General features: G+C 40.2%; 1 protein-coding gene across 4 annotated transcripts in view; it reads right to left on the minus strand.

Moving 5' to 3' along the window:
- Positions 1-24,543, minus strand: part of TAOK3 (TAO kinase 3) — a 280,331-nt gene that overhangs the window by 22,406 nt on the left and 233,382 nt on the right. For 3 of the 4 annotated variants that reach the window (XM_075835361.1, XM_075835369.1, XM_075835378.1), the window contains one exon: positions 17,158-17,313. In XM_075835361.1, coding sequence (XP_075691476.1) covers positions 17,158-17,313 — 156 coding nt within the window. The remainder of the gene's footprint in view (positions 1-17,157; positions 17,314-24,543) is intronic. The other variant, XM_075835388.1, reaches the window with a different exon arrangement.

Below are 24,543 nucleotides of genomic sequence, written 5' to 3' on the forward strand. Positions count from 1 at the left end.
AAACAAGTGACAGGCTGATTTCAGTGGCCTGTCACTAATTACTTCATGTTAAGAAGTTATTAAGTATTTAGAACTTACACTTGGAGCATGTGGCCGGTGCTAGAAGTAGGAGTTCAAGTATATGCAAATATTAATGCTCCCCTGCACTCCAGCCGCTGATTGACACTTTTCTCCCAACGCACAGTAAAAGGGAGAAAAGTGTCAATCAGCAGCAGGATGGCGGAGAAGCGTGATTATATGAATATACTTGGACTCATACTTGCACCATGCCACAACTAGAAGTTCTAAATACTTAACATAACTAGTAAGTGACAGTATACAAGGGCAGCATAAATATCTGACTGACCCACTCTAAGGGGTTAAATGGTTGTCTCATAAAAACAACCCTTTTAAAAAAGCAAGGCCAGCGATCAGCCAGTTGCCATGGGTCTGGTTTTTTGAGCCCCCATCAATCAGCTTGCCATCTAAATGCATTGACTAACTGGTTCCACCATAGCAGAAGCCTCTATTTCATAGCAGCTCGGCGTTTTTGCTCATTATGATGTTCTTATGCCCTGAAAGGACAGAAATGGAAAAGGTTATTATCCTGAGACAACCCCTCTTACTACTTGATAAGCGCTCTTCAGTACTTTTGCAAATAACGGGAACAATTGTTCTACTCAAACCAAGTTTACACTGGGCAATTATTTGGCAGACAAGCATTCATAGAACGCTCGTTGCCGATAATTGTCCTGTGTAAACAGGGCAGCGATGAGCAGATGAACGATCAAACGCTCGTTCATCTGCTGATCGTATCGTTTTAAAAATGAAAAATATTATTGTTGTTGGCAGCACATCTCTCTGTGTAAACAGGGAGACGTGCTGCCGACATGATAATAATGTATGGGGACGAACGATTGGAATAACGACCGCTCGTCCCCATCCATAGCTCCTTGTGAAAGGAGCAAACGAGCGCCGATCAACGAGGGGTCCCGTTGATCGGCGCTAGCTTACACTGCCCAGGACGGGCAATGTAAGATGACCTTTAGAATACACCATCTTTACATTCAAGGAATGTGTTTATTTTTCCATGCACAAGTATTTTGTTATATCCTTGTGAAGGGTTAATTACGGATGAAGTCATGGAACACTTGTTAGGAAAGGGACATACAAAATGTAAATGAAACCTGAATGAATTTTCTCATTGGAACACTGTAGTGCTTACCAACGACGAGGAAAAAAAATTTGAAGCATGAGTGATAAGAGTTCTGAACTATGGAGAAGATTTGGTTGAAAATTATTGTATTTAGAATCGAGGCAATAAAGATTATTGTTTTTGAAAATAAAATCGTTCATTTGGCTATAGTCCGGTCTATGACCACTTTAAACTACAACATCAAGTTGGTTTAAAGAAGTACGTAAGATTAGCGGTTCAGAGAAAAATAATACATAGGTTAGTGGGTATGGGCAATGGAGGTCCACATTTGGAACCAATTTTCAGAAAATATTAAAGAACTCCCAGGAAATCTCTAATATACTTGAATAATTTCTCACTTTCCCTGCAGAATGCATTGCAGTACTCTCAGGTAAATTCAGTTTCTCGGAGTATCCATTAGCAGACTATATACTGCAGTCTATGATAGTTCAAAGGTCTGTGAATGGGTTCCTGACTTCTGAAAATCCGTCTGTAGCCTACTAGGCAGCAGAGCAACATAATGAATTTAAGTTTCCCCACAGGCCAATGGTATTACAGTAGGGAAATACAGTGATATCTTTATATTATCTAGCACTGGCGTCCGATAATCCAGAAATTATGAAAATACTAGTTTTGAGCACAGAACTTTGATCTTGAAGGCCAGTACCAACAAAAGACAGAACGGAGACCCAACAACAAGACTCCTCTGGTGCATTTAACTTTGGTCCGTTTTCTATCCTATATTTTATGACTATTAACCTGTTCCCGCGCTACGCCGCAACTGTACGTCCTGGAGAGAGGGCTTGCTTCCCGCACTAGGACGTACAGTTGTGGACCGGTTCCCGGCGCACAATGGACAGTGTCCGGGAACCGGGAGGTCAGCTGTCCCCAACAGCTGACACTCCAGTCTTGCCGGTCAGCGGATCATCGCCTCTTGCGGCAACTGATTGCGATCACCGCATTTAAAGGGTTTGAAGTATATCGGCAGCCCCCACTAAGTGATTGTGGGGGCTGCCTATGCTTGTTATGGCAACCGGAGGCCAGACAATGGCCTCTGGATTGCCATGTACGAAGTCTAGGAGGAGCAGCCGGAGGCTGGTCCTCCTAGGCTTCCTGTCAGTGTGACTGTCACGTCACAATGACAGTTAGAATACATTACACTACCTAGGTAGTGTAATGTATTATTATTATATCAGCGATCAGAGCTGCAAATCCTCAAGTTCCCTAGTGGGACAAAAAAAAAAAAAAAGTAAAAAAATAAATAAAGTAACAACCCAAACTATAAAGTTATTTTCCCCGCACGATGAACACCGCAAACAAAAAAAAAAACTATGCCAGAATCGCTATTTTTTGGTCACCACCCCTCCCAAAACAGAGAATAAAAAGTGATCAACAATAGTACCAATAAAAACTACAACCCGTCCCGCAAAAAACAAGCCCTTACACAGCTTTTTTGACTGAAAAATTAAGTTATGGCTCTCAGAATATGGTGAGACAGAAAATAAATTATTTTTAGAAAAAAGTGACGTCGTCGTGCAAACGCTGCAAAACATAAAAAAACCATATACATATGGTATCGCCGTAATCGTACCGACCTGAAGAATAAAGTAAAATGGTCATTTATAGCGCACGGTGAACGCTATAAAAAAAATAAACTAAAAAACATTGTTAGAATTGCTAGTTTTTGGTCACCAGGCTTGCAAAAAAATTGAATAAAAAACAAAACAAAAACACACGTACCTCAAAATAGTACCAATAAAAGCTACAGATTGTCCCGCAACAAATAAGCCCTCACACAGCTCCAGTGGAGAAAAAATAAAAAAGTTCTGGCTCTCAGAATATGGCGATGCAAAATGTGCAGAGTGTTCCAAAAGCGGATAAGATTGGGCACCATTTATCAGTGTGACACCGGCCACATATCTATGAATTATTATTTATTTACCCCATTATTATAGCCTGATGCACTCCGCACAGGTTACCTATGCCCCCCACATTATAAACTGAAATACCATTAAAACCCCAAAAACTACTACCAAGCAAAATTGCGCTCCCTCCCTTCTGAGCCCTGCAGTGTGCTCAAACAGCAGTTTGCGTCCATGTATATGGCATTGCGATACCCGGGAGAACCCACTTAACGTTTTATGAGGTATTTGTCTTCAGTGGCACAAACTGGGCACAACATTATGCACTAAAATGTCATAACGGGAAAACAAACTTTCAGTTTGAACCATCCGCTGTGCGTTAAACCCTTCGCGCACTAACACTTAATAGCACGTCATGGTGCCGGCTCACATGCCGAGCCCGCTCCATGTGCTGCGGGTGTTAGCTGTGTATTACAGCTGACAAACGGGACTAATGGACAGGAACAGCGATTGTGCTGTTACAGAAGCCTGTAAAAATAACAATATACTGCAATACATTAGTATTGCAGTGTATTGTACCAGCAATCCAATGATCGCTGGTTCAAGTCCTCTAAGGGGACTAATAAAATGTGTAAACGAATTAAAGTTATTAGTAGTGGGAATTTTTTTAATTTATTTTTAAAAAGTTCAAAAAACCTCCCTTTTCCAATTTTCTTCTATAGTAAATGTAAAAAAAAAATAGATAGCTACATCTGTAAAAGTCCAAACTATTACAATATACCATTATTTAACTCGCATGGTGAACACCGTAAAAAAATTAAATAAATAATTGAACCCGCCAAAAGTTTTTTTTGTCACCTTAGCTCAACAAAAAAAATGTAATACAACTTTTTGTTCACTTTTTATGTACCAAAAAATGTTACCAATAAAAACTACAGCTCATCCCGTAAGAAATAAGCCCTCACACCGCTCAATCGACCGAAAAATAAATAAAGTTACGCCTCTCAGAACGTGTTTCTTTGTAAAAGTAGTAAAATATAAAAAATAAAAACACAATATAAATTTGGTATCACCGTAAGGCCTCATGCACACGACCGTAGCCGTGTGCACGGCCGTGATTTTCGGGTCGGCCGGCTGCGGACTGTCAGCGGACTGTCAGCCGCAGGCCGCCCGCAAATCGCGGGACATGCACATGGCCGCGGCCATTGTTTTCAATGAGCCCGGACCGCAGAACCGGGCCGTAATAAGACATGCCCGTTCTTTCTGCGGTCCGGGCTCCCGGGCCGTGCACGGACCGCAAAAACTACGGTCGTGTGCACGGCCCCATAGAAAAGAATGGGGCCGCAATTCTCCCGTGGATTTTCGGGGGAATTGCGGCTGCAAAAACACGGTCGTGTGCATGAGGCCTAATTGTATTGAGCCCCAGAATAAAAGCAAAGTTTTTGTTTTTACCGCACGGTGAAAGCCGTAAAAACGAAACCCCCAAAAAATGGTGGAATCTTATTTTTTTCCAATTTCAGCCCGCAAAGAACTTTTTCCAGTACATTTTATGATACTTTAAATGGTGTTAATAGAAACTACAACTCCTCCCGCAAGAAATAAGCCCTCACACCACTCTATTGACGGAGAAAGGAAAAAGTTATGGCTCTTGGAAGGCGGGGAGTGAAAAACAAAAAGAAGCAAAAAATGGATTAGTCATGAAAGGGTTTATTCATTTCTAGTGAAAAAAATGAATGACCACATGTGGGGTAGTTCCGTACTCAGGAGAAATTGCTTTACAAATGTTGGGGTGTTTTTTCTCCTTTATCCCTTGAGAAAATGCAACATTTTAGTGGGAAAAAATTTGATATTCATTTTTGCAGCCTAATTCTAATAAATTTTGCAAAAGACCTGTGGGGCCTAAATGCTCACTATAACTTGGAAACATTCCTTGAGAAGTGTAGTTTCCAAAATGGGGTAACTGTTGTGGTGTTTGCAATGCCGTGGAGTGACCCAACCAGCGGAAACAAAACAGTGGAATAGTTTAAGGGTATGTTCACACGGCAGCGTCCGTAACGGTTGAAATTACGGGGCTGAAAAGAAAACAGCACCGTAATTTCAGCCGTAATGGCAAGTGCAGGCGCTTTTTGCTGCGTCCATTACGGACGTTAAATGGAGCTGGTTTTCCATGGAGTCCATGGAAAACGGCTCCATTTACGTCTGAAGAAGTGACAGGCACTTCTTTGACGCGGGCGTCTTTTTTACGCGTCGTCTTTTGACAGCGGCGCGTAAAAAAAATGACCGTCGGCACAGAACATCGTAAGACCCATTCAAATGAATGGGCAGATGTTTGCCAACGCTTTTGAGTCGCATTTTCGGACGTAATTCGGGGCTAAAACGCCCGAATTACGTCCGTAAATAGTGTGTGTGAACCCAGCCTAACACTATTAAAAATTTCTATGTTTTTTCAGAAAAAATAAGTAGATTTTCATTTTTACAGACTAATTCCAATATATTTAGCAAAAAAACCTGTGTGGTCAAAATGCTAACTATACCCCTAGATAAATTCCTTGAGAGGTGTAGTTTCAAAAAGTGGGTAACTTTTGGGGTGTTTCCACTGTTTCGGCTCCACAAGACCTCGTCAAACCGGACATGGTGCCTAAAATATATTCTATAAAAAAAAGGAGGACCATCAAAAATCCACTAGGTGCGCCTTTGCTTCTGAGGACGGTGTTTCAGTCCATTAGCACACTGGAGCCACATGTGGGAGATATTCCAAATGAATTTCGGCAAAAAAAATAAAATTTGGAAATTTCACCTCTAAATTGCTTTAATTCCTGTGAAACGCCTAAGGGGTTAAAACACATTATGAATGCTGATTCGAATACTTGGACGGGTGAGGTTTTTAAATGGGCTGATTTATGGGGACTTTCTAATATAGAAGGCCCTCAAAGCAACTTCAGAACTGAACTGGTCCCTGAAAAAGTAGCCTTTTGAAATTTTCTTTAAAATATGAGAAATTGCTGCTAAAATTCTAAGCCTTGTAATGTCCTAGAAAAATAAAAGTACGTTCAAAAAAACGATGCCAATATAAAGTAGACATATGGGAAATGTTAACTACTAACTATTTTGTGTGGTATTACTATCGGTTTTGCTAATTTTCTCTGCATTTTGGTGTTTTTCAGAAATAAATACTGAATTTATCGACCAAATTTTTTCACCATCACAAAGTACAATATGTCACGAGAAAACAATCTCAGAATCGCTTGTATAGGTAAAAGCATTCCTAAGTTATTACCACATAAAGTAACACATCAGATTTTAAAAAAAATCGGCTGTGCCACAAGGCCAAAACAGGCTGGGTCCTGAAGGGGTTAATGACTTCCCAATAATCCAGTATACTGGATAATCCCATTAAATCCCATCAGTGTGTTAGAGTACTATTTAAAGAGGTCCCACCCAAAATATAAACAATTTCTATATTAACCCCTTCAGGACCCAGCCTGTTTTGGTCTTGTGGACGCAGCAGATTTTGTCAAATCTGACATGTGTCACTATATGTGGTAATAACTTGGGAATGCTTTTACCTATCCAAGCGATTCGAAGATTGTTTTCTCATGACATACTGTACTTTGTTAGTTTAAAAATATGATCAATAAGTTCAGTATTTGTTTGTGAAAAACACCAAATTTTAGAGTAAATTAGCAAAAATGTGCATTTTTCTAAATTTAAATGTATCTGCTTGTAAAACAGATCTCAATACCACACAAAATAGTTACGAATTAACATTTCCCATAAGTCTACTTTGTGTTGGCATAGCTTTTTGAACTAGGACGTTACAAGGCTTAGAACTTTAGCAGCAATTTCTAAAATGTAAGAAAATTTCCAAAACCTATTTTTATAGGTACCAGTTCAGTTCTGAAGTGGATTTGAGGGCCTTATATTAGAAACCCCCATAAGTCACCCAATTTTAAAGACTGCACCCCTCAAAGTTTTCAAAACAGCATTTAGAAAGTTTCTTAACCCTTTAGGTGTTTCACAGGAATTAAAGCAAGTAGAGAAGAAATGTACAAATTTCTTTTTTTTTTTATCAGTAAATCCATTTTAAATTAATTTTTTTCTGTAACACAAGGTTTTACCAGGGAAACGCAACTCAATATTTATTGCCCAGATACTGCAGATTTTAGAAATATCCCACATGTGGCTCTAGTGTGGTAATGTACTAAAGCGCAGGCCTCAGAAGCAAAGCAGCACCTAGAGGATTTTGGGTGCTCCTTTTTATTAGAATATATTTTAGGCACCATGTCAGGTTTGAAAAGGTCTTGTGGTGCCAAAATAGTGGAAACACCCCCAAAGAGACACCATTTGGCAAATTACACCCCTCAAGGAATTTATCAAGGGGTGTAGTGAGCATTTTAACTCCACAGGTTTTTTGCTGAATTTAGTGGAATTCGACCGTAAAAATTAAAATCTAAATTTTTTCCAATAAAACTTCGAAATTAAATTTTTTTTACAAGGAATAAAGTAGAAAAAGCACCCTAAGATTTGTAAAGCAATTTCTCCTGATTACGGCAATACAATATAATATGTGGTAATAAACGGCTGTTTGGACACACGACAGGGCTCAGAAGCAAAGGAGCGCTATTTGGTTTTTGGAGCTCAAGTTTGCTGGATTGGTTTTCGGGTGTCATGTCGCACTTGCAAAGCCCCTGCGGGACCAAATCAGTGGACATCCCCCAGAAGTGACCCCATTTAGGAAACTACAGCCCTAAAAATAATTTATCTAGGGGTATAGTGAGCATTTTTGCGGCGTTCACCGTACGCTATAAATTACATTTAATTTATTCTGCGGGTCGATACGATTACGACGATACCATATGTATATAAGTTATTTTATATTTTACGATGATTGCACGATAGTCACGGTTTTAAAAAAAATGGTTTTGTTTTTGTGTCGCCAAGTTCTCAGACCCACAACTTTTTTATTTTTCCATCAAGATTGTTGTATGAGGAACAAACACTAGTTTTTATTGGTATCATTTTTTAGAACATGTGACTTTTTGATCCCTATTTATTCAATTTTTTGGGAGCTGAAGTGACAAAAAAATAGTGATTCTGGTATCGTTTTTTTTTTTTTTTATGGCGGTCACCGTGCAGGCTAAATTACATTATATTTTTATATTTCAGGCCGTTACGGACGTGGTGATACCAATTATGCATAGTTTATTTTTTTCATTTTTTTTGAATAATAAAAGGACTTATTTTAAAATTTAACTTTTTTACTTCTGTACATTTATTTTTTCTTAAGTCCCACTAGGGACTTGAAGATCCAATTGTTGGATCGTTCTTTTAATACCCTGCAATACTTATGTGTTTCAGGGTATTATACCTGTCAGTTTCACACCGACAGGGGGCATATTAGGCCCTGCCTCTGGCAGGACCTAATCACCTTCCATAGATCGCAGACCGGAAGCCTTTGTTAGGCTTCCGGTTGCCATAGCAACAATCGGCACCCGCAATCGCGGTGCCGATATTATTAACAACAACTTAAATGCGTTGGTCGCTATTGACTGCCGTAATTAAGTGGTTGATCTGTTCGGATCACTTCTGTGATCCGACCCGATGTTTTCCCCCAGTACTAAGGCTGCTAGTAGCAGCCTGTACTGTGGGATGCTGGGTTGCAGGAAGCGCCTGTGTGCTCTGTTAGGAGCACACGTAGATTAATGGGCCAGTGCTGCAGCCCGTTAATCTACGTGAGGTGGTCGGGAAGGGGTTAAAGAAGCACTCCAGAGTATCTTTTTCCGCCCCTCTTTCCAGCTGCCTGTCCCTAATTAGAGCAGTCTTAATTGCTAACTATGTTTGATTTACTTGCCACCGCAACGGATATGAAAAAATTGACAAGTTTTTAAAAAGTGACAACAGGAAATGCAACCATATTGGTGGTCTCTTTTGACTAGTTTCTTATCACCTGTGTCAACCACCTCCCGAAATTTGATGTACAGTTACATCCTAGCCAGGAAGGATATGAGTATGAATCGGGCTCACTGCCATTACAGCAAGCACCTAACCGCAACGTCCGAATCGGGAAAAAACTCCCATCCAAGCCGTTTAACTACTTAGATGTTGAATTGAATAGCGACATCTAGGCTGTTAGCAAGTGGGGGGACGACCCCCTCCATCAGCCCATTGCCTCTCTCTCCTCCCCAGGTGATGCGATCGCAGGGGTTTTGAGGTTTGTCATGGCAGCCTGGGGGCCTACTGAAGTACCATAGGTCTGCCCTTTTTGTGCCCCCATTAAGCCGAAACAGGGCTCAATGGGAGCCACTAAAAAAAACAATATACTGCAATATAAGTTTTGCATCATATTGTGCAAGCGATCCAAGCGATTAAGTAATACAAAAAATAAAAAAATAAATTGAAAAACTTTTTTATTTACAAAAAATAAGAAAAGAAAAAAAAAAATACATTTTCCCATTTGTCCGCTAAAGTATTGAAAAAAAAACAACAAAAATTTTTTTTAAAAAAATGGCCTAATTGCATCCTTAAAAGTCCAAACTATAACAACGTTATTTAACCTGCCAGATGAACGGCATAAAACATTATAAATTATAAAAGGCCAGAATTGTTGTTTTGTGGTCACCTCGTCTCACAAAAAAATGTAATATAATGTGATCAAAGTCTCATGTACTCCAAAATGGTAGCAATAAAAACTACAGCTCATCCCGAAAAAAACAAGCCCTCACATAACTAACTCAAAAGGAAAAGGGGTCTCCAAAAAAATTTGTTTTGTGTCGCCATATTCTAACCATTTTAGTTTGTTTCTTTGTAAAATCAGTAAAACACAAAAAAAAAATTTTGTTATCACCGTAATCGTATTAATCCGTATAATAAAGTTAACATGTTATTTTTACCGCATGGTTAACGCCGTAATACCGAAACCCAAAAAATAGAGGAATCGCTGTATTTTTTCCTATTCCACCTAACAAAGAATTTTTTTGTTAGTTTCCCAGTACATTATATCGTAAAATAAATTGTGTCATGAAAAACTCGTCCCACTTATAGCAAGGCCTCATATGGCTATATAGACGGAAAAATAAAAAAAATTTAGCGCTTTTGGAATGCGGGGAGGAAAAACCTAAAATGAAAAACTGAAAGATGGATGCGGCGGTAAGCGGTCAATGATAAACATGCTATTATTATTCTCTTCAGTTTCTGAGAAACAAACTCATGAGCGATGGCCAATAGGATTGTCACTTTGTAAAAATGGCAACCGCAACCGAAAAGAAAAATACAAAAAAAAGATATATCAATTGCTACTGCTCTAAATTCAGATTTACTGGTATATCAACATTTTTACGTTTTAGGGGGAAATCGACTTTAAGGCCCTGTTCACACAATTTATTTATTTTTGTAGGCAGAAAAATCTGCCTGCACATTCTTGCAGCAATTTTCGCCCGCGGCCAAATGCTTTCTTTGTCTAACATTGATTTCAAAGGGAGGTCAGAGGCAGAACCGCGGCAAGAAAGCCGCTTTTTTTTTTTTACCGCAAGCGGCTAAAAACCGGCCTGGGGGAAAAACACCTCCGCCTCCCATTGAAATCAGATGTTTTTTGCCGCGGAATCCGACGCGGTTTCCGCATCAAAATCAGCAAGAAAAAGCTCTGAACTCATTGCCACTGCAGTCAGTTTTCTTTCATTTTTTTAAGTTTTTTTTCTCCCTGCATATCAAGAGCCATAACTTTTTTTTATGTTTCCACTGACCTAGCTGTATGACAGCTTTTTTTTTTCCTGGGCAAGTTAGATATTAATGGCACCATTTAATGTACCATATAATGCACTGAGAAACTGTCAAATTGTTTTGTGGGGTGGAATGGAAAAGACAGCAATTCCTCTATTGCAGTTTGGGTTTTTCTTTTATGGAGCTCACCGTAAATCCGCGGGTCAATAAGATTACGTCATTATCAAATTTATATATTTTTAGGGCTTTCATTAATGAACATGGACTAGTAGGGAAAATGGAGCGTTCACTACCAGGGATGGCGAGATTAAATGTTTTTATTAAATTGTCAGTCCAAAAGGAAGGATGGAATCTCAATTATATACATAAAGAAACAATGTAAGATGAATATGATAAGTTGGGAGAAGGATCTTGGGAAGATAATTCCGTTTCGGTATTGGCATGGAGCGATGAGACGATCGGCCGAAACATATTGCATTAATCATCTTGAGGGAATTCGTAAATTATAGCTAAGATGGTATTTAACCCCGGTGAGACTGGCTAAATCATACCCTGACTAGTCAAATTTGTGCTGGCGCAATTGCAATGCAAATGGTGCCCTGATGCATGGCTGGTGGGAATGCCCCAAGATAATGAACTTCTGGAGATAAGTTTTTGGGTTGGTCTCTAGGGTACGTTCTAAGAATGTTTCTCCTAGGCCGGAAGTCACCCTGCTTAATTTCGCTTGTGAGGATATCCCTTGCAGAAGTAGATGGGTTTGTAGCAAAAAAATTTCAGCAGCTAGATCCATAGTGGCACATTACTGAAAGTCAAAACTCATTCCAACCAGAGACAAATTGTTAAGTAAAACTAATCAGTATTATCTATATGAAATCTGTATGGATCAAAGTTCATGTAATAAGAGACATGGGCCTGCTGGACCAAAAATCGCCCATAACTCAGTGTCGATGATTGAACAGAAGTCCCTCTACCTCTTGCGATAAAAATAAAATGTTTTTGATTTATGTTGTATTAATATCTTATTTTAGTTTAGATATGCGCTGCAGACACTAAAAGAGTCATTTTTCATGTCGGTCTAATGCCCCATGCCCACTTCCGTTTTTTTCCTTGAGGGTGCTAGTCGTTTTTTTGACGACTAGCACCCTGACCCATTAATTTCAATGGGGCCATGCACATTTCAGGTTTTTTTTACGGTCCCGTTGTTCCGTTCCGACAAAATTATAGCATGTCCTAGCTGTGACCGTGGGTCCCATACAAGTCAATGGGTCTGTCAAAAAAACTGAGCAGAGAGGCGGAGAGCCGAGAGAGGCGGAGAGCCGAGAGAGGCGGAGAGCCGAGAGAGGCGGAGAGCAGAGAGAGAAAATGGTAAAATGTTTTTTTTTATTTTTTTTTTTAACACGCACATTCTTCACACAGCACTCAAAAAAACCAGCGTGTAAACACGTCAAAAACGCTTTTTAAAGTACATGTGTTTTTGAGGTGTTTTCGGGTGCGTAACTAGGACTCCCATTGACTGGGAATTTGGTCAATGAGAAGCTTAAAGCATGTCAAATAAACGCAGTGTGAACAAGGCCTGTGGGGGGGGGGGGGGGGCTATGCAAAACATACCTTCCACATGTGCCTCTATCATTATAGCAGCTCTGGTTAGACTAGCAACTCTTCTGGAGTTAAATAGGCTCTGTCACCAGTTTATAAGTGCCCTATAGCCTAACTAATCTCATAGGCGCTTTAATGTAGATAAGTGGTTTAAGAAATGTTTATTTTTGACGGAGTTATTTTTATGCCAATTTGTTCTAATTGCCCAACTGGGCGTTTTTTTTTAAACTTTTGACCAAGTGGGCGTTGTAAAGAAGTATATGTCGCGACCAATCAGCGTCATACACTGCTCTTCATTCATGTCCAGCTGTACTCACAGCACAACATGATCTTGCGAGATCACGCTGTGCTGTTACTCCCACAGTAACTTTACCGGAGTGTCAGGAGAATGAAAAGACGTTGCCTCCAGCCAGGAGGGGCAGAACCATTGCGGCCCGATAAATTTACTATAATTCACGTAAATTATTGTGCAAATCTACTCCTGCTTATAGCTGGAGTAGTTTTGATTTCCTGGTGCTGCGACCGCCAGATATATGAAGAACCAGTCTGAAAAAATTGCCCCAATGAATGCAGGGGAGCAAGACCGCAGAGAGACACGTGTGCTGAAGACGGAGAGAGCGCGATTGCATAGGAGTAAAGACAAGATAAACGGAGCATGCTTGACCCAGAGTGTATAACTGTTGGACTCGTCTAGTAGCAACAAAAAGTAAACCGAGAAAGGGGTTGGGATATTTAGAGGGATGAGAAGTCAGGAATGGTGCATTTAAAAAAAAAAAAAAAAAAAAAAAAAAAAAAAAAAAGATTAATGATTTTAGGCATAGAACACACTGAACCACCAATCTGATTTTGGGAATACCCCTTTAATAGGAGGACCAGGGTGGCAGAACTCAGGGCCTTCATTAGTCCCCTGGCTGCCATAACAACCCATTGGCCCCTGGCAATTGCATCGCGGGGAGAAGGGTGCCCTCTGTCTAACAGCTTAGATGCCACATTTGCTTTTGACTGCAGAATCTGGTGGTTAAACATGGCTAAAAATCTGGGATCGGTTATCGCTGCCCATACCCTTCCCTCTTGACTATGATGTATATAATTGTCAAATATTGAAAAAGGGTTAAGAGGGGTTCTTCAGGAACACACACATTGATGGACCGCCACCATTCACACAAAGAGGGCTTATCCTAAATGATCGGCCAAGGTTTTTACAGGCAAAGCGATGCATTGCAGCTCTGCCCTATTCACTTAAAGGGACTGTCACCAGTTTTATCATTTCCCCATCTCATAACTAATCTAATAGGCTCTTTGCTGCTGATCACTACAGTGTGATTTGTTTTTTAAAAAAAGTTTGTTATTTACAAGGTTATGAGCATTTATCTAAATATGTAAATGAAACTTTATTAGAGAAGTGGGAGGTAACAGCAGTGGTTCTCCTGAGGAGGAGCTACCTCACAGCCTCTGACGCTGTCCTATCAGCATGAAGCTGATTCACACAGTGTGAGAGACTGAGGCAGGAGGGAAGGGGGATCACTTCAATCAGCCATATCTCGGGCTGTGGACCACCTAGAACAGCAGTGGCATATGAAAGATGAGATTCTAATCTTTCATATGACACCAGGATCGCAGTTCTAGCTGTGACGCAACCGGAGATCTCACCAGTTGAATACACATTCGGGAATGGAAGCTGTATACTATAAGATCAGGCTGTGTTGCTGGGCAGGGAAGGGGGAGAAGCTGTATGCTGATTGGACAGTGTCCTACAGAAAACATTACACTGCCCAGAGTGAAAAGAAAGAGTCACCTCCTATTTCGCTATTAAAGCCACATTTACATATTTAGAAAAATGCTCATAACTTTGCACATAATAAACATTTAAAAAAAAAAAAAAATACACTGTAGTGATCAGCAGCAAAGCGCCTATTAGATTAGCTAGGAGATAGGGAATTAATAAACTGGTGACAGAGTCCCATTAAATGGGGCTGAGCTGCAATGCCAGACAGGGATGCATGAAAAACACTGAAGGGGTAGCCCTTGCTAGAGAAGCGTGTTCTGCTGATCTTGGGTGTCCCTAGGGTTGGACCCAAACCGATCACATATCGATAGCCTATTCCCAGAAAATCCTTTGGCTTACAAAAGGTCAATACAGAGATCTTTCTAACTATCTATTTTTATCCAGGAATGTATCTATAACAGGGGGCATCCATTACATTTACATCTAGGAGGAATAGGCATTTTGGTCATGGGTTTTTATGCCTTCCTCTGGTTTAGGGGTTGGCAAATCTTGTTGAAGTAGAGCTTTACTGTAATACAAAAGATCTACCATATTAATATTTTTGACACAAAAGAGAAGTGACTTGGTTTAGTCTGTAAGCTGTACTTAAATGGGATATGTGGGGACCGAAAAGAATTAGCAGTGTACTCACTGCAGCATGTGAGCACACTCGCCAATATACATTCCGGTCCCGTCGCACTGATGATATTTTAATCGATTTTTATAGCGCTGCCAGGGAACCGGAAGTCTAGTGGCACAGTCTATACCGCTGCTACAGCTATTACATAGCGTACAGCGGGGCCACATGACGAGTCGTGTCGTCATTAAGTTAGATTGTGCCACTAGACTTCCGATTCTCCGGCTGCGATGTAAAAATCTACTAAAATCTCATAATCAGTGCGACGGGACCGGAATGTATATTTGCGAGTGTACTCACATACTGCATTGAGTACAATGCTAATAATTTTTGGTCCCCACATAACCCCTTTAAAACAAGGTGTTGTTCTCAAATGACGATTTCGATTTTTCACACAGGCACATTTCAATAAAACATTATAAGTCTGCAATAGTTTTCTCAAAAATCATGCAAAAACAAAAGTACCTTAGTGGACTATGGTAATAACAATTACTGATGAATTAGTCCAAAACCTGTGGCCTGAAGCAACCTTATTGTTAAACTTAAGGTTTATTTACACGGGCCAATAAATCGGCTGAACGAGCATTCTTACAAACTTGTTTCCGATTATTGGCTCATGTTAACAGAACAGTGATCAGCTGACAAACGAGCAAACACTCATTCATCGGCTGAACACATGGTTTATATAGCCCTTTAAATTGTCGGTCAGCAGCATATCTCCAAGTGTAAACAGTGGATCTGCGGTCGACAATGATGCAAACTGATGTGGACTGAAGGTTTGTAGCATCGGTCCATGTACAAGGGCCTGTAAACGAGTGCCGATTGACTTGTTATATCATCAAGCAGCGATCGTTATGAGCAGAAATCTGCCCTTGTAAACCAGCCTTTAGGCATCCGTGATCTACTCAGGACCTGTCAAAGATTGACCAGTAGATCCAGGTAGTTACTTACCTAGGCTCTGGATCAACACTGCAGGAGAATAGGTAGAACTAGTTGGACCAATGTCTTTTTTCAACCTTAAAGGCTATGTACACCTTTGAGATAGTTTTTGTTTTTTTTAAATAAAAACGTCCATCAGTGTGATTGGTGCAACTTTAAAAAAACATTTATTAAAAATAATTTTTACTTTTTGAGATACAGCTGCTCTGTAGAATATATACAGAGCAGCTGTATTGTGCGCTACGACCTGAATCCGTCAGGTCCGTGGGACGGACGGGTTCAGTAACAGCGGTTCTTGCGTGACTGACCTGTAATCCATCACATTATAGTTATACACTTACATGATCGAGCTGCTATCAATCACATCTGTGTCAGAGACACGCAGGACCTGACAGATACAGGTTTCAGCGCTAGATATAGCAGCTCTGTATACAGGATACAAAGCAGCTGTACCTCAAAAAGTAAGAAAAAGTATTTTGAAAGTTGCATCAATCACACTCATTAAAAAAAAAAATTGATTTCAAGAAGGTGTACATAGACTCAATAAAGTGCCTCATTGTTGCTTCATCTCAGTGGTTTCCTCCACTCTGTACATTTTCAAAATGCGTATTTAAAAAGCGCAATACATCCACAGAAGAGTATCCTGTGCTTATCACCGCACACATAGGGTATGTTCACACAGAGTTTTTTGCAGGCAGAAAAATCTGCCTGCACTTTCTTTGCCGTGTTTTTCTTACGTTTTTCGGCTGCAACCATTGAGCACCACGGGCAAAAAAAACAACGAAAAACGCTGGAAACGTGGAAAGAAAAGGCATGTCACTTTTTTCCTCCCGCGAGCAGTTTTTTTTCGTTCACAGGAGAAAAAAAAACACACCTCTGCCTCCCATTGAAATCAATGGGAGGCGGTTTCGGCCGGTTTTCGACTCCAAAAACTCAGTGTGAGCTAGCCCATATTGCTTCAAGAAATAAAAATTGAAATAGAAAAACAGTTGTCATTCGAAAGGAACTTTTTGAACTTCTTTTACCAGAAAACATTTAAAAGTTATTTTAAAAAATCCTTAGAGCAAGTCTAGTAGAGAAATGACCAAATATTAAACAAATTCAGCAAATAACTCAATGCTATCATGATACTGCATCACAGCTGCAATGTGTTCGGATTTCTCAGCTTACCACGAGAAGACAAACCGCTAGAAGTTAACAATCACCCCTGCAAGACTGTTGATACAATATTTAAAGCTAAAAGTTGACACACATCTCCAGTTCATCCAGCCTTACTATGATTTGTGAAAGCTAAAAGAGAGAGACATTGGATTTGCTGCAGTTTACAGCAGAAAATGAACCCTCAAGACCTTTTTCCCGACCATGGCACAGTAAGCTCCTTGGAATTCGCCAAGAATGATGAGCGACAGGTATCTTCTGACGTTTAAACCAAAATAACAAATAGTAAAAATATTTTGTTGATGCTTGCCATAGCCAAGTTTACTGCTGCACATGCCTCTTTAATCTTTTCCTTGCAAATCTTGTATTGTTTTTTCTGACTTTCTAAGAAGGATGTTAAGTCTTTCTTTTGTTGGGCTATAATCTGTTGCTGAAATCTCCTTTCATCCGCTGCAGCCAACTTTGCCTATAAAAGGAAAGAAAAATATTTCATTAAATACAATTTTTTTTTTTTTTTTATTTTTTTTTTAAGATGCACATACATTTTGAAAGAATTGTAAGAATCTATAGCAATCCAGAAAATGAGGCTATCTGTTCTCTTGGAAAAGTGGCTGTGCATGTATGGTCTCGAAAGGGCATAAATAGGAATTATGGACATATCTAATACTGGGAGCCAAATCCCCACATATCATAAAATGAAAAAAAAAAAAAAAAAAGTGGCAACTGTATTTTATTACAGCACCATATAGAAAATCCAAAATAAAAATAGTCCTCACCTACCAAAACGGTCTGACAAAATGGGGTTTCTTATATAAAGTAGTTCAGATTTCATTTTCCCAGTGTAGTATAGAAAATTAACACTGAACTGTGGTTTCGAGAATATTTTGATACATCATGCCCAGTGCATAAACATTTATGTGATAGTATTGTACTAGTGTGGAAAAAAAAACAAAAAACAGAACTGTAAGGCCTCATGAACACGACCGTAGTGTTTTTCTGGTCCGCAAATTCCAGGACCGTGTTCCGTGAAATGTCCTCCGCAGTTCATCCGTATGTAATCCGCAGTTCATCCGTATGTAATCCGCAAAATGCGGATAAAAAAAAAAGCCTAGGTCAAACAGGATGACGACAGAACTCATTCCCGGTCGTCGCCTAGCAACACTTACGCAAATCCGCAAACTGCGGTTGACACACGGAGGTGTACCCGCATTCTCCACGGGCCCATTGACTTCTATGGGCATGTCCGCATCTAATTTGCGGGCCGTAATAAGACATGTCCTGAGTTTGTGCGGCACAGATTTGTGGACATGCGGGGACTCGTGAAAACACGGATAGTGTGTATGAGCCCATAGAAATGAATGGGTCCGCAATTCTCCCGTGGATTTTCGGGGGAATTGCGGACGCAAAAACACGTTCGCGTGCATGAGGCCTAACAACTTTGAAAAAACATTGCTTTACATTTACTGTACTGATTCCTGAAAAGACATGTATTATAGCACAGAGCTGCTGGCTTGCTTGTCAACACAAAAAGCTCCTAACAGTGATGCTAAAAGACTACGGCTAGAAGACGTTTGACATGATCAGCACAATGTGTCAGACTCACTGGGGAAATGGATCAAAATGGTTTAACAGAAAAACTGGCCTTGTTCATTTCAACCAATAAGAGCACAGCTCCAACCTGCTGTGGCTAAAAGAAAGCTGCACTGTGATTGGTCGTTATGGGCAGCAAGGCCAGTTTAGATAAATAAAGCCATTTCTATGATACAACTTGAGCTTATCCAAAAGAACTTTGACAGTCACATACACATTGATGAAAATGTACACAATAAAGCAATTGTTAACTAAAGTAACTAAGTGTATCCAATTACTTCTATAGGAAGCATAAAAGGAAGTTATGACATATATTGCTCTTCATCCAGGCATAGTCTAATGCGATACTTACTGCCGAACTGCATTCTGGTGGAGAGCTTCAGAAAAAAAAGTATACTGACTTATACATGCCTGGTAGATGCCAAAAGGACACTCTTAGCATCTGTTGGGCCCATATGGGTCTACGGATCCATTTGGTAAATGTTCAGAGAGCATTTCCTGGCAAATATGCCAGGGTCACGCTCATACATCAGTACCAGCAACACCTTTAGAAATAGAATAGACAAAATCTTTTGTCGTTTCTTTAAAAATACAATGAAAAGGTAATTTTTACCAAAGAAACCAACAAAATTTGAGAAGCATCAGTACTTAAATCTTACTAAATAAACTTGTCCCACTGTTTGACGAAGCCATCATTTGCAAATGCGGTCGGTTGGTCTTGAGGGTATGTGCACACAACCTCTTTTCAGACGTAAAGTTGGCGTTTTACGCCTCGAATTACGCCTGAAAAGACGGCTCCAACACGTCGGCAAACATCTGCCCATTGCTTGCAACGGGTCTTACAATGTTCTGTTCCCACGAGCCTTTATTTTACACATCGCTGTCAAAATACGGCGGGTAAAATGATGGCTCGTCAAAAGAAGCGCAGGACACTTCTTGGGACGTTTTTCTATTGAAAACAGCTCCAAAAACGGCAGTGAAAAAAGCCTCGAAAAACGCGAGTTGCTCAAAAAACGTCTGAAAATCAGGAGCTGTTTTCCCTTGAAAACAGCTCCGTAATTTCAGACGTTATTTGTTAAGCGCGTGAACATACCCTTACAGTGAATATAGGAGCATGCAAACGTCTCTACAACAAACCAGCAGCACAAAATGGAGAAATGGAGAATTTATTATCCTTAGTTCTGTAGTGTCAGCACTTTGAAATCCTCTCCAGGGACTCCATTAATTCCCAGCACTCACTGTCCCACTAGCGCTTACAAACTAAATTCCCTTCTATAGAAACACATGCTTTGTCCACTTCCACAGAAAACCTAATGTCCACACAATATTTGACTCAGGTCCCATGCACACGGCTGTAATTTTGATATGCAATTACGGACTGTAATTGTGGATCAAACTACAGACCCATTCATTTCTATTGCCCACGGATACCTTACCGTATATTTACAGGAAGGTGTCTGGGCCATAGAAAGGCTCTGCAAAAACTAGGACATGTCCTAATTTTTTGATTTTACGGACCGCGCTCCCATACTTTGTAATGGGAGCACGGCCCGCAAATGCTGGTGACTGTCCGCAGCCAAACGTAGACGTAATCACGAACCGGGTTTAAGGCTACGGCCGTGTGCAGGGGGCCTAAGGTAGTGTTTCCTAACCTGGCCAAGGTGTTCCCAGAAGACAGCAGCCCAAGAGCAGTCACTTTTACAGTAGGGATGGCAAAAGTATTTCAGTCTGCTTAAGTATGCCTGGCATGGGGGCAGACAAACCAGCCAAGAGATCTTGACCAGAATATTAATTATAGAATGCTTCGCCCACCCTTAGGCCAAGTTTTTTTTTTTTTTAGATGAAAAGGAGAGTAGAGGTTCACTAGGACCGGAATTTTTTTTTCAGCGATTCCTCAAAGGTAATTTTGTTGGGAACCACTAGACCAAGGGATGAAAATAATCTATACAAACTTCATATTAAGATGATGGCTCTGTATACACTTTTCCTTGTTACAGGCTCACTCATAGGGTTTCATAATCAGGGATGAGATAAATACTGCTTTGATATCTAATGGAAGTTAGCATAGAAAATTTCACATCGGCTGCTAAACTGATCTAACTGGCTTCTCAGATCACTTGAGCAGGGAATGTGACATTTTCTATGCAAACTTTCATTAGATATTAAAATAAAGCAACTGAAAATATGAATGTTACCAGGGGTATTCGGTAATCATAAGGATTAAAGGATCGGGCAGATGCTGGGACACAAACACTGACTAGGATCATCGGATTTCACCATCATTAGAAGTTATCACTTTTTGTATTTTTTAATTGTAGGTCGAAACGATCATGTAATACAGCAGTAAGGAAGATCCCTTTTAAAATCACTACATGTTAGAACAAGAGTCAAAATTTAGATGGCATAGGTGGAGATATATTATGTCAGCAAAGTAATTGCAAACAATTGTATTTAAAGGGAATCTATACAGCATGTCATCTATTAAATCAGCAATACCTGGAGGAAATGGGTGAAAAATAATTTTCGTGTAAGCTATAATTATCTCCTTAGTCAGCTCCGTACCTTAAGCATTCAGTTTTTTAGTGTTCCCGCACCGTATGCGAAGGAGCAGAAGAGTCATATCTTCATTCCTCAAGCCTTTCAGAGTCAACCCCGCCTCCTTACTTTTGACTGACAGCTCCTCGCCTCTCCCCAGCACACACGAAATCCCGCGCTTGCGCATAGATGTCCTGTCCTGGTGCGTGCGCACAACCGGACACCATAGAGGCGCATGCGCAGTAACTAGGATTGGAGTCCCGGACGAAGCAGGGAGGGGTATTGGACCTTAGATGACGGGCGCGTGAACGTAATCTCAGACGAGATTTTGGCATTCAGGGCGGGACAGTTTTTAGCGGTGGGCGGGCATAAGAAGAGTAACGAACGATACTGCTAGATTACCATAAAAGGCGCAAAATGTTGGCAGACCGTTATTTACGGTCGGAGCAAGAGTTTAGGAGAGGGGATAACGGCAATGAACTTTTGACAGCAGCGGCCAGCGAGGGGTGAATAGAGTTCAATAGCTGAAATGCTGGTGACAGGTTCCCTTTAATTGGTCTTTTCTTACTTTTATGTGGTTTATTTTTGTTCATTGACGTATCACAGTAATATCACTGGAAAATGACAATATGTTCCCAATTTCCAATACAGCAGTATTATTGTATTTGTTACTTACTGGCTTGAGTGAGCTGCACTCTGAGTGGAATAGGGAAACCAATTTTCTTCCAACATATATATTGCTACAACAATAACATTCTTAAAGAGGCTCTGTCACCAGATTTTGCAACCCCTATCTGCTATTGCAGCAGATAGGCGCTGCAATGTAGATTACAGTAACGTTTTTATTTTAAAAAAACGAGCATTTTTGGCCAAGTTATGACCATTTTTGTAGTTATGCAAATGAGGCTTGCAAAAGTCCAAGTGGGTGTGTTTAAAAGTACAAGTCCAAGTGGGTGTGTATTATGTGCGTACATCGGGGCGTTTTTAATACTTTCACTAGCTGGGCGCTCTGATGAGAAGTAACATCCTCTTCTCTTCAGAACGCCCAGCTTGTGACAGTGCAGATCTGTGACGTCACTCACAGGTCCTGCATCGTGACGGCCACATCGGCACCAGAGGCTACAGCTGATTCTGCAGCAGCATCAGCGTTTGCAGGTAAGTCGATCTTACCTGCAAACGCTGATGCTGCTGCAGAATCAACTGTAGCCTCTGCTGCCGATGTGGCCGTCACGATGCAGGACCTGTGAGTGACGTCACAGATCTGCACTGTCAGAAGCTGGGCGTTCTGAAGAGAAGTGGATGATACTTCTCTTCACAGCGCCCAGCTAGTAAAAGTATTAAAAACGCCCCAATGTACGCACATAATACACACCCACTTGGACTTGTACTTTTAAACACACCCACTTGGACTTTTGCAAGCCTCATTTGCATAACTACAAAAATGGTCATAACTTGGCCAAAAATGCTCGTTTTTTTAAAATAAAAACGTTACTGTAATCTACATTGCAGCGCCTATCTGCTGCAATAGCAGATAGGGGCTGCAAAATCTGGTGACAGAGCCTCTTTAATATAGTTTTCTAGGACATACCCCACTGTTTTTCTCTCCCCAATTATTTTCTGTAATGAGTTTTTCTGGTTAGCCCCTGCCCCTTTGTTTTAATGCTGGTGTTAATGATGCCATCTACTTATTCAAATATTATGTAGCACTGACAGCGCTGTATGCAAGATTTAAGGTTCTCAGGAGAATTACATATATGACATTAGGAGCGTTGGATGGGTGGGCAGACTGTTCTAGTGGCTCCTATATGTAGGTCGATCTTTAAAATTCAGTTCAGTCCAGCAAGCGGCAATGCCAGCAAACCTCCAAACAGTGCAATGAAAACCATTGTCGTTTCTTTTTACTGTATATTTTTCTAACTACAAGCAGCAACTTGCTGTGGTATATCTTAAAGGGGAAATACACCTAAATATAATAATCTTTCAACACAACATTGAGCGAATTTTTTAGCTCGGACAACTACGGATTACTAAAACTGTACAGCGTTCAAACACCTTTTCAAGACCTATCCAAATCATTAGCATGTGTCCGATTCCCAGGAACAAAACTTACTTTAAAGAGACTGTCACCAGATTATAAGAGCCCTATCTCCTACATAATCTGATCGGCGCTGGAATGTAGATAACAGCAGTGGTTTTTATTTTGAAAAACGATCATTTTTTAGCAAGTTATGAGCAATTTTAGATTTAGTTTCTTAATGCCCAACTGGGCGTGTTTTTACTTTTGACCAAGTGGGTGTTGTAAAGAAGTGTATGAGGCTGACCAATCAGTGACCAATCAGCATCATACACTTCTCATTGTTCCAGCCCAGCTTCTTTCACTGCACAATCACACTGTGCTGTGGATCATGCTGAGCTGGAACAATGAGAAGTGTATGTCACTGATTGGTCACTGATTGGTCAGCCTCATACACTTCTTTACAACACCCACTTGGTCAAAAGTAAAAACACGCCCAGTTGGGCATTAAGAAACTAAATCTAAAATTGCTCATAACTTGCTAAAAAATGATCGTTTTTCAAAATAAAAACCACTGCTGTTATCTACATTCCAGCGCCGATCAGATTATGTAGGAGATGGGGCACTTATAATCTGGTGACAGAGCCTCTTTAAGTTCTATAGAGCGCTGCATCCCCTTTGTTCTGGAAAGCAGAAGTTGATAGAACGTCACGTATATGACCTTCTGTTATGTATCAATGACCGTGGATGATTTTTAGCTGGACTTCCATTTCAAGTTCAATTAAAGGGCTTTCTACAAGTAGAAACTTACCATGGAGGGACAATTATTAACAATTTAAAAGGACACAGAAGACACTGCAATAAAATTGCAATTTTTAGCGCTAGTTTTAAAGGGTGTGATATCGATTTATACTAAAATATATCCACTGGTAAATAGCGGCTTTAACCTCATGCATATCTTACAGCATGCATGGCCAAGTATGTGTCATGTGAATAGCTGCAGTCACACATATATATATATATATATATATATATATATATATATATATATATATATATATATATATAGACAATGACACGCCAGTTCACTTCATTATCTTAAAAGAACTATAAAAATACCGATGAGATTTAAGACCCGAAGATAAAATTACTACATAGCATAAAAAAAAAAAAACTGTGCTGATCGAGAGGTCCTCTGATGTACAGAAATAGAGTGCACCGTTCAGTGCATGGTATGTTCTTGTTTAATGTCTTCTATATATGGTTACATGTATTCTAGGGACTACAGGCAATGCCAGCAATGAATGTGCACATACTGTATATTTCAGTTTCAACACCAGCGATGTGGCACAGACTATTTGATGGCTGTTGTGATCCTCCTGCACGATTGTAAAGACATTCAGCTCTCCGGAACAAAGTCACTTTTTTTCTAACATTTGGCATCATATAGGCTAACAAGGTTGATGGAATATTCATTACATACCCTAAAGGGTTACGCAGCATATGCAGCCATTCTAGTAGGCTATGTATTTGCCAGCAATAGTCTACACTAGGCTA

This window comes from Rhinoderma darwinii, chromosome 1 (genome assembly GCF_050947455.1).
Source record: "Rhinoderma darwinii isolate aRhiDar2 chromosome 1, aRhiDar2.hap1, whole genome shotgun sequence".
In the NCBI taxonomy this organism is placed as follows: Eukaryota; Metazoa; Chordata; class Amphibia; order Anura; family Rhinodermatidae; genus Rhinoderma; species Rhinoderma darwinii.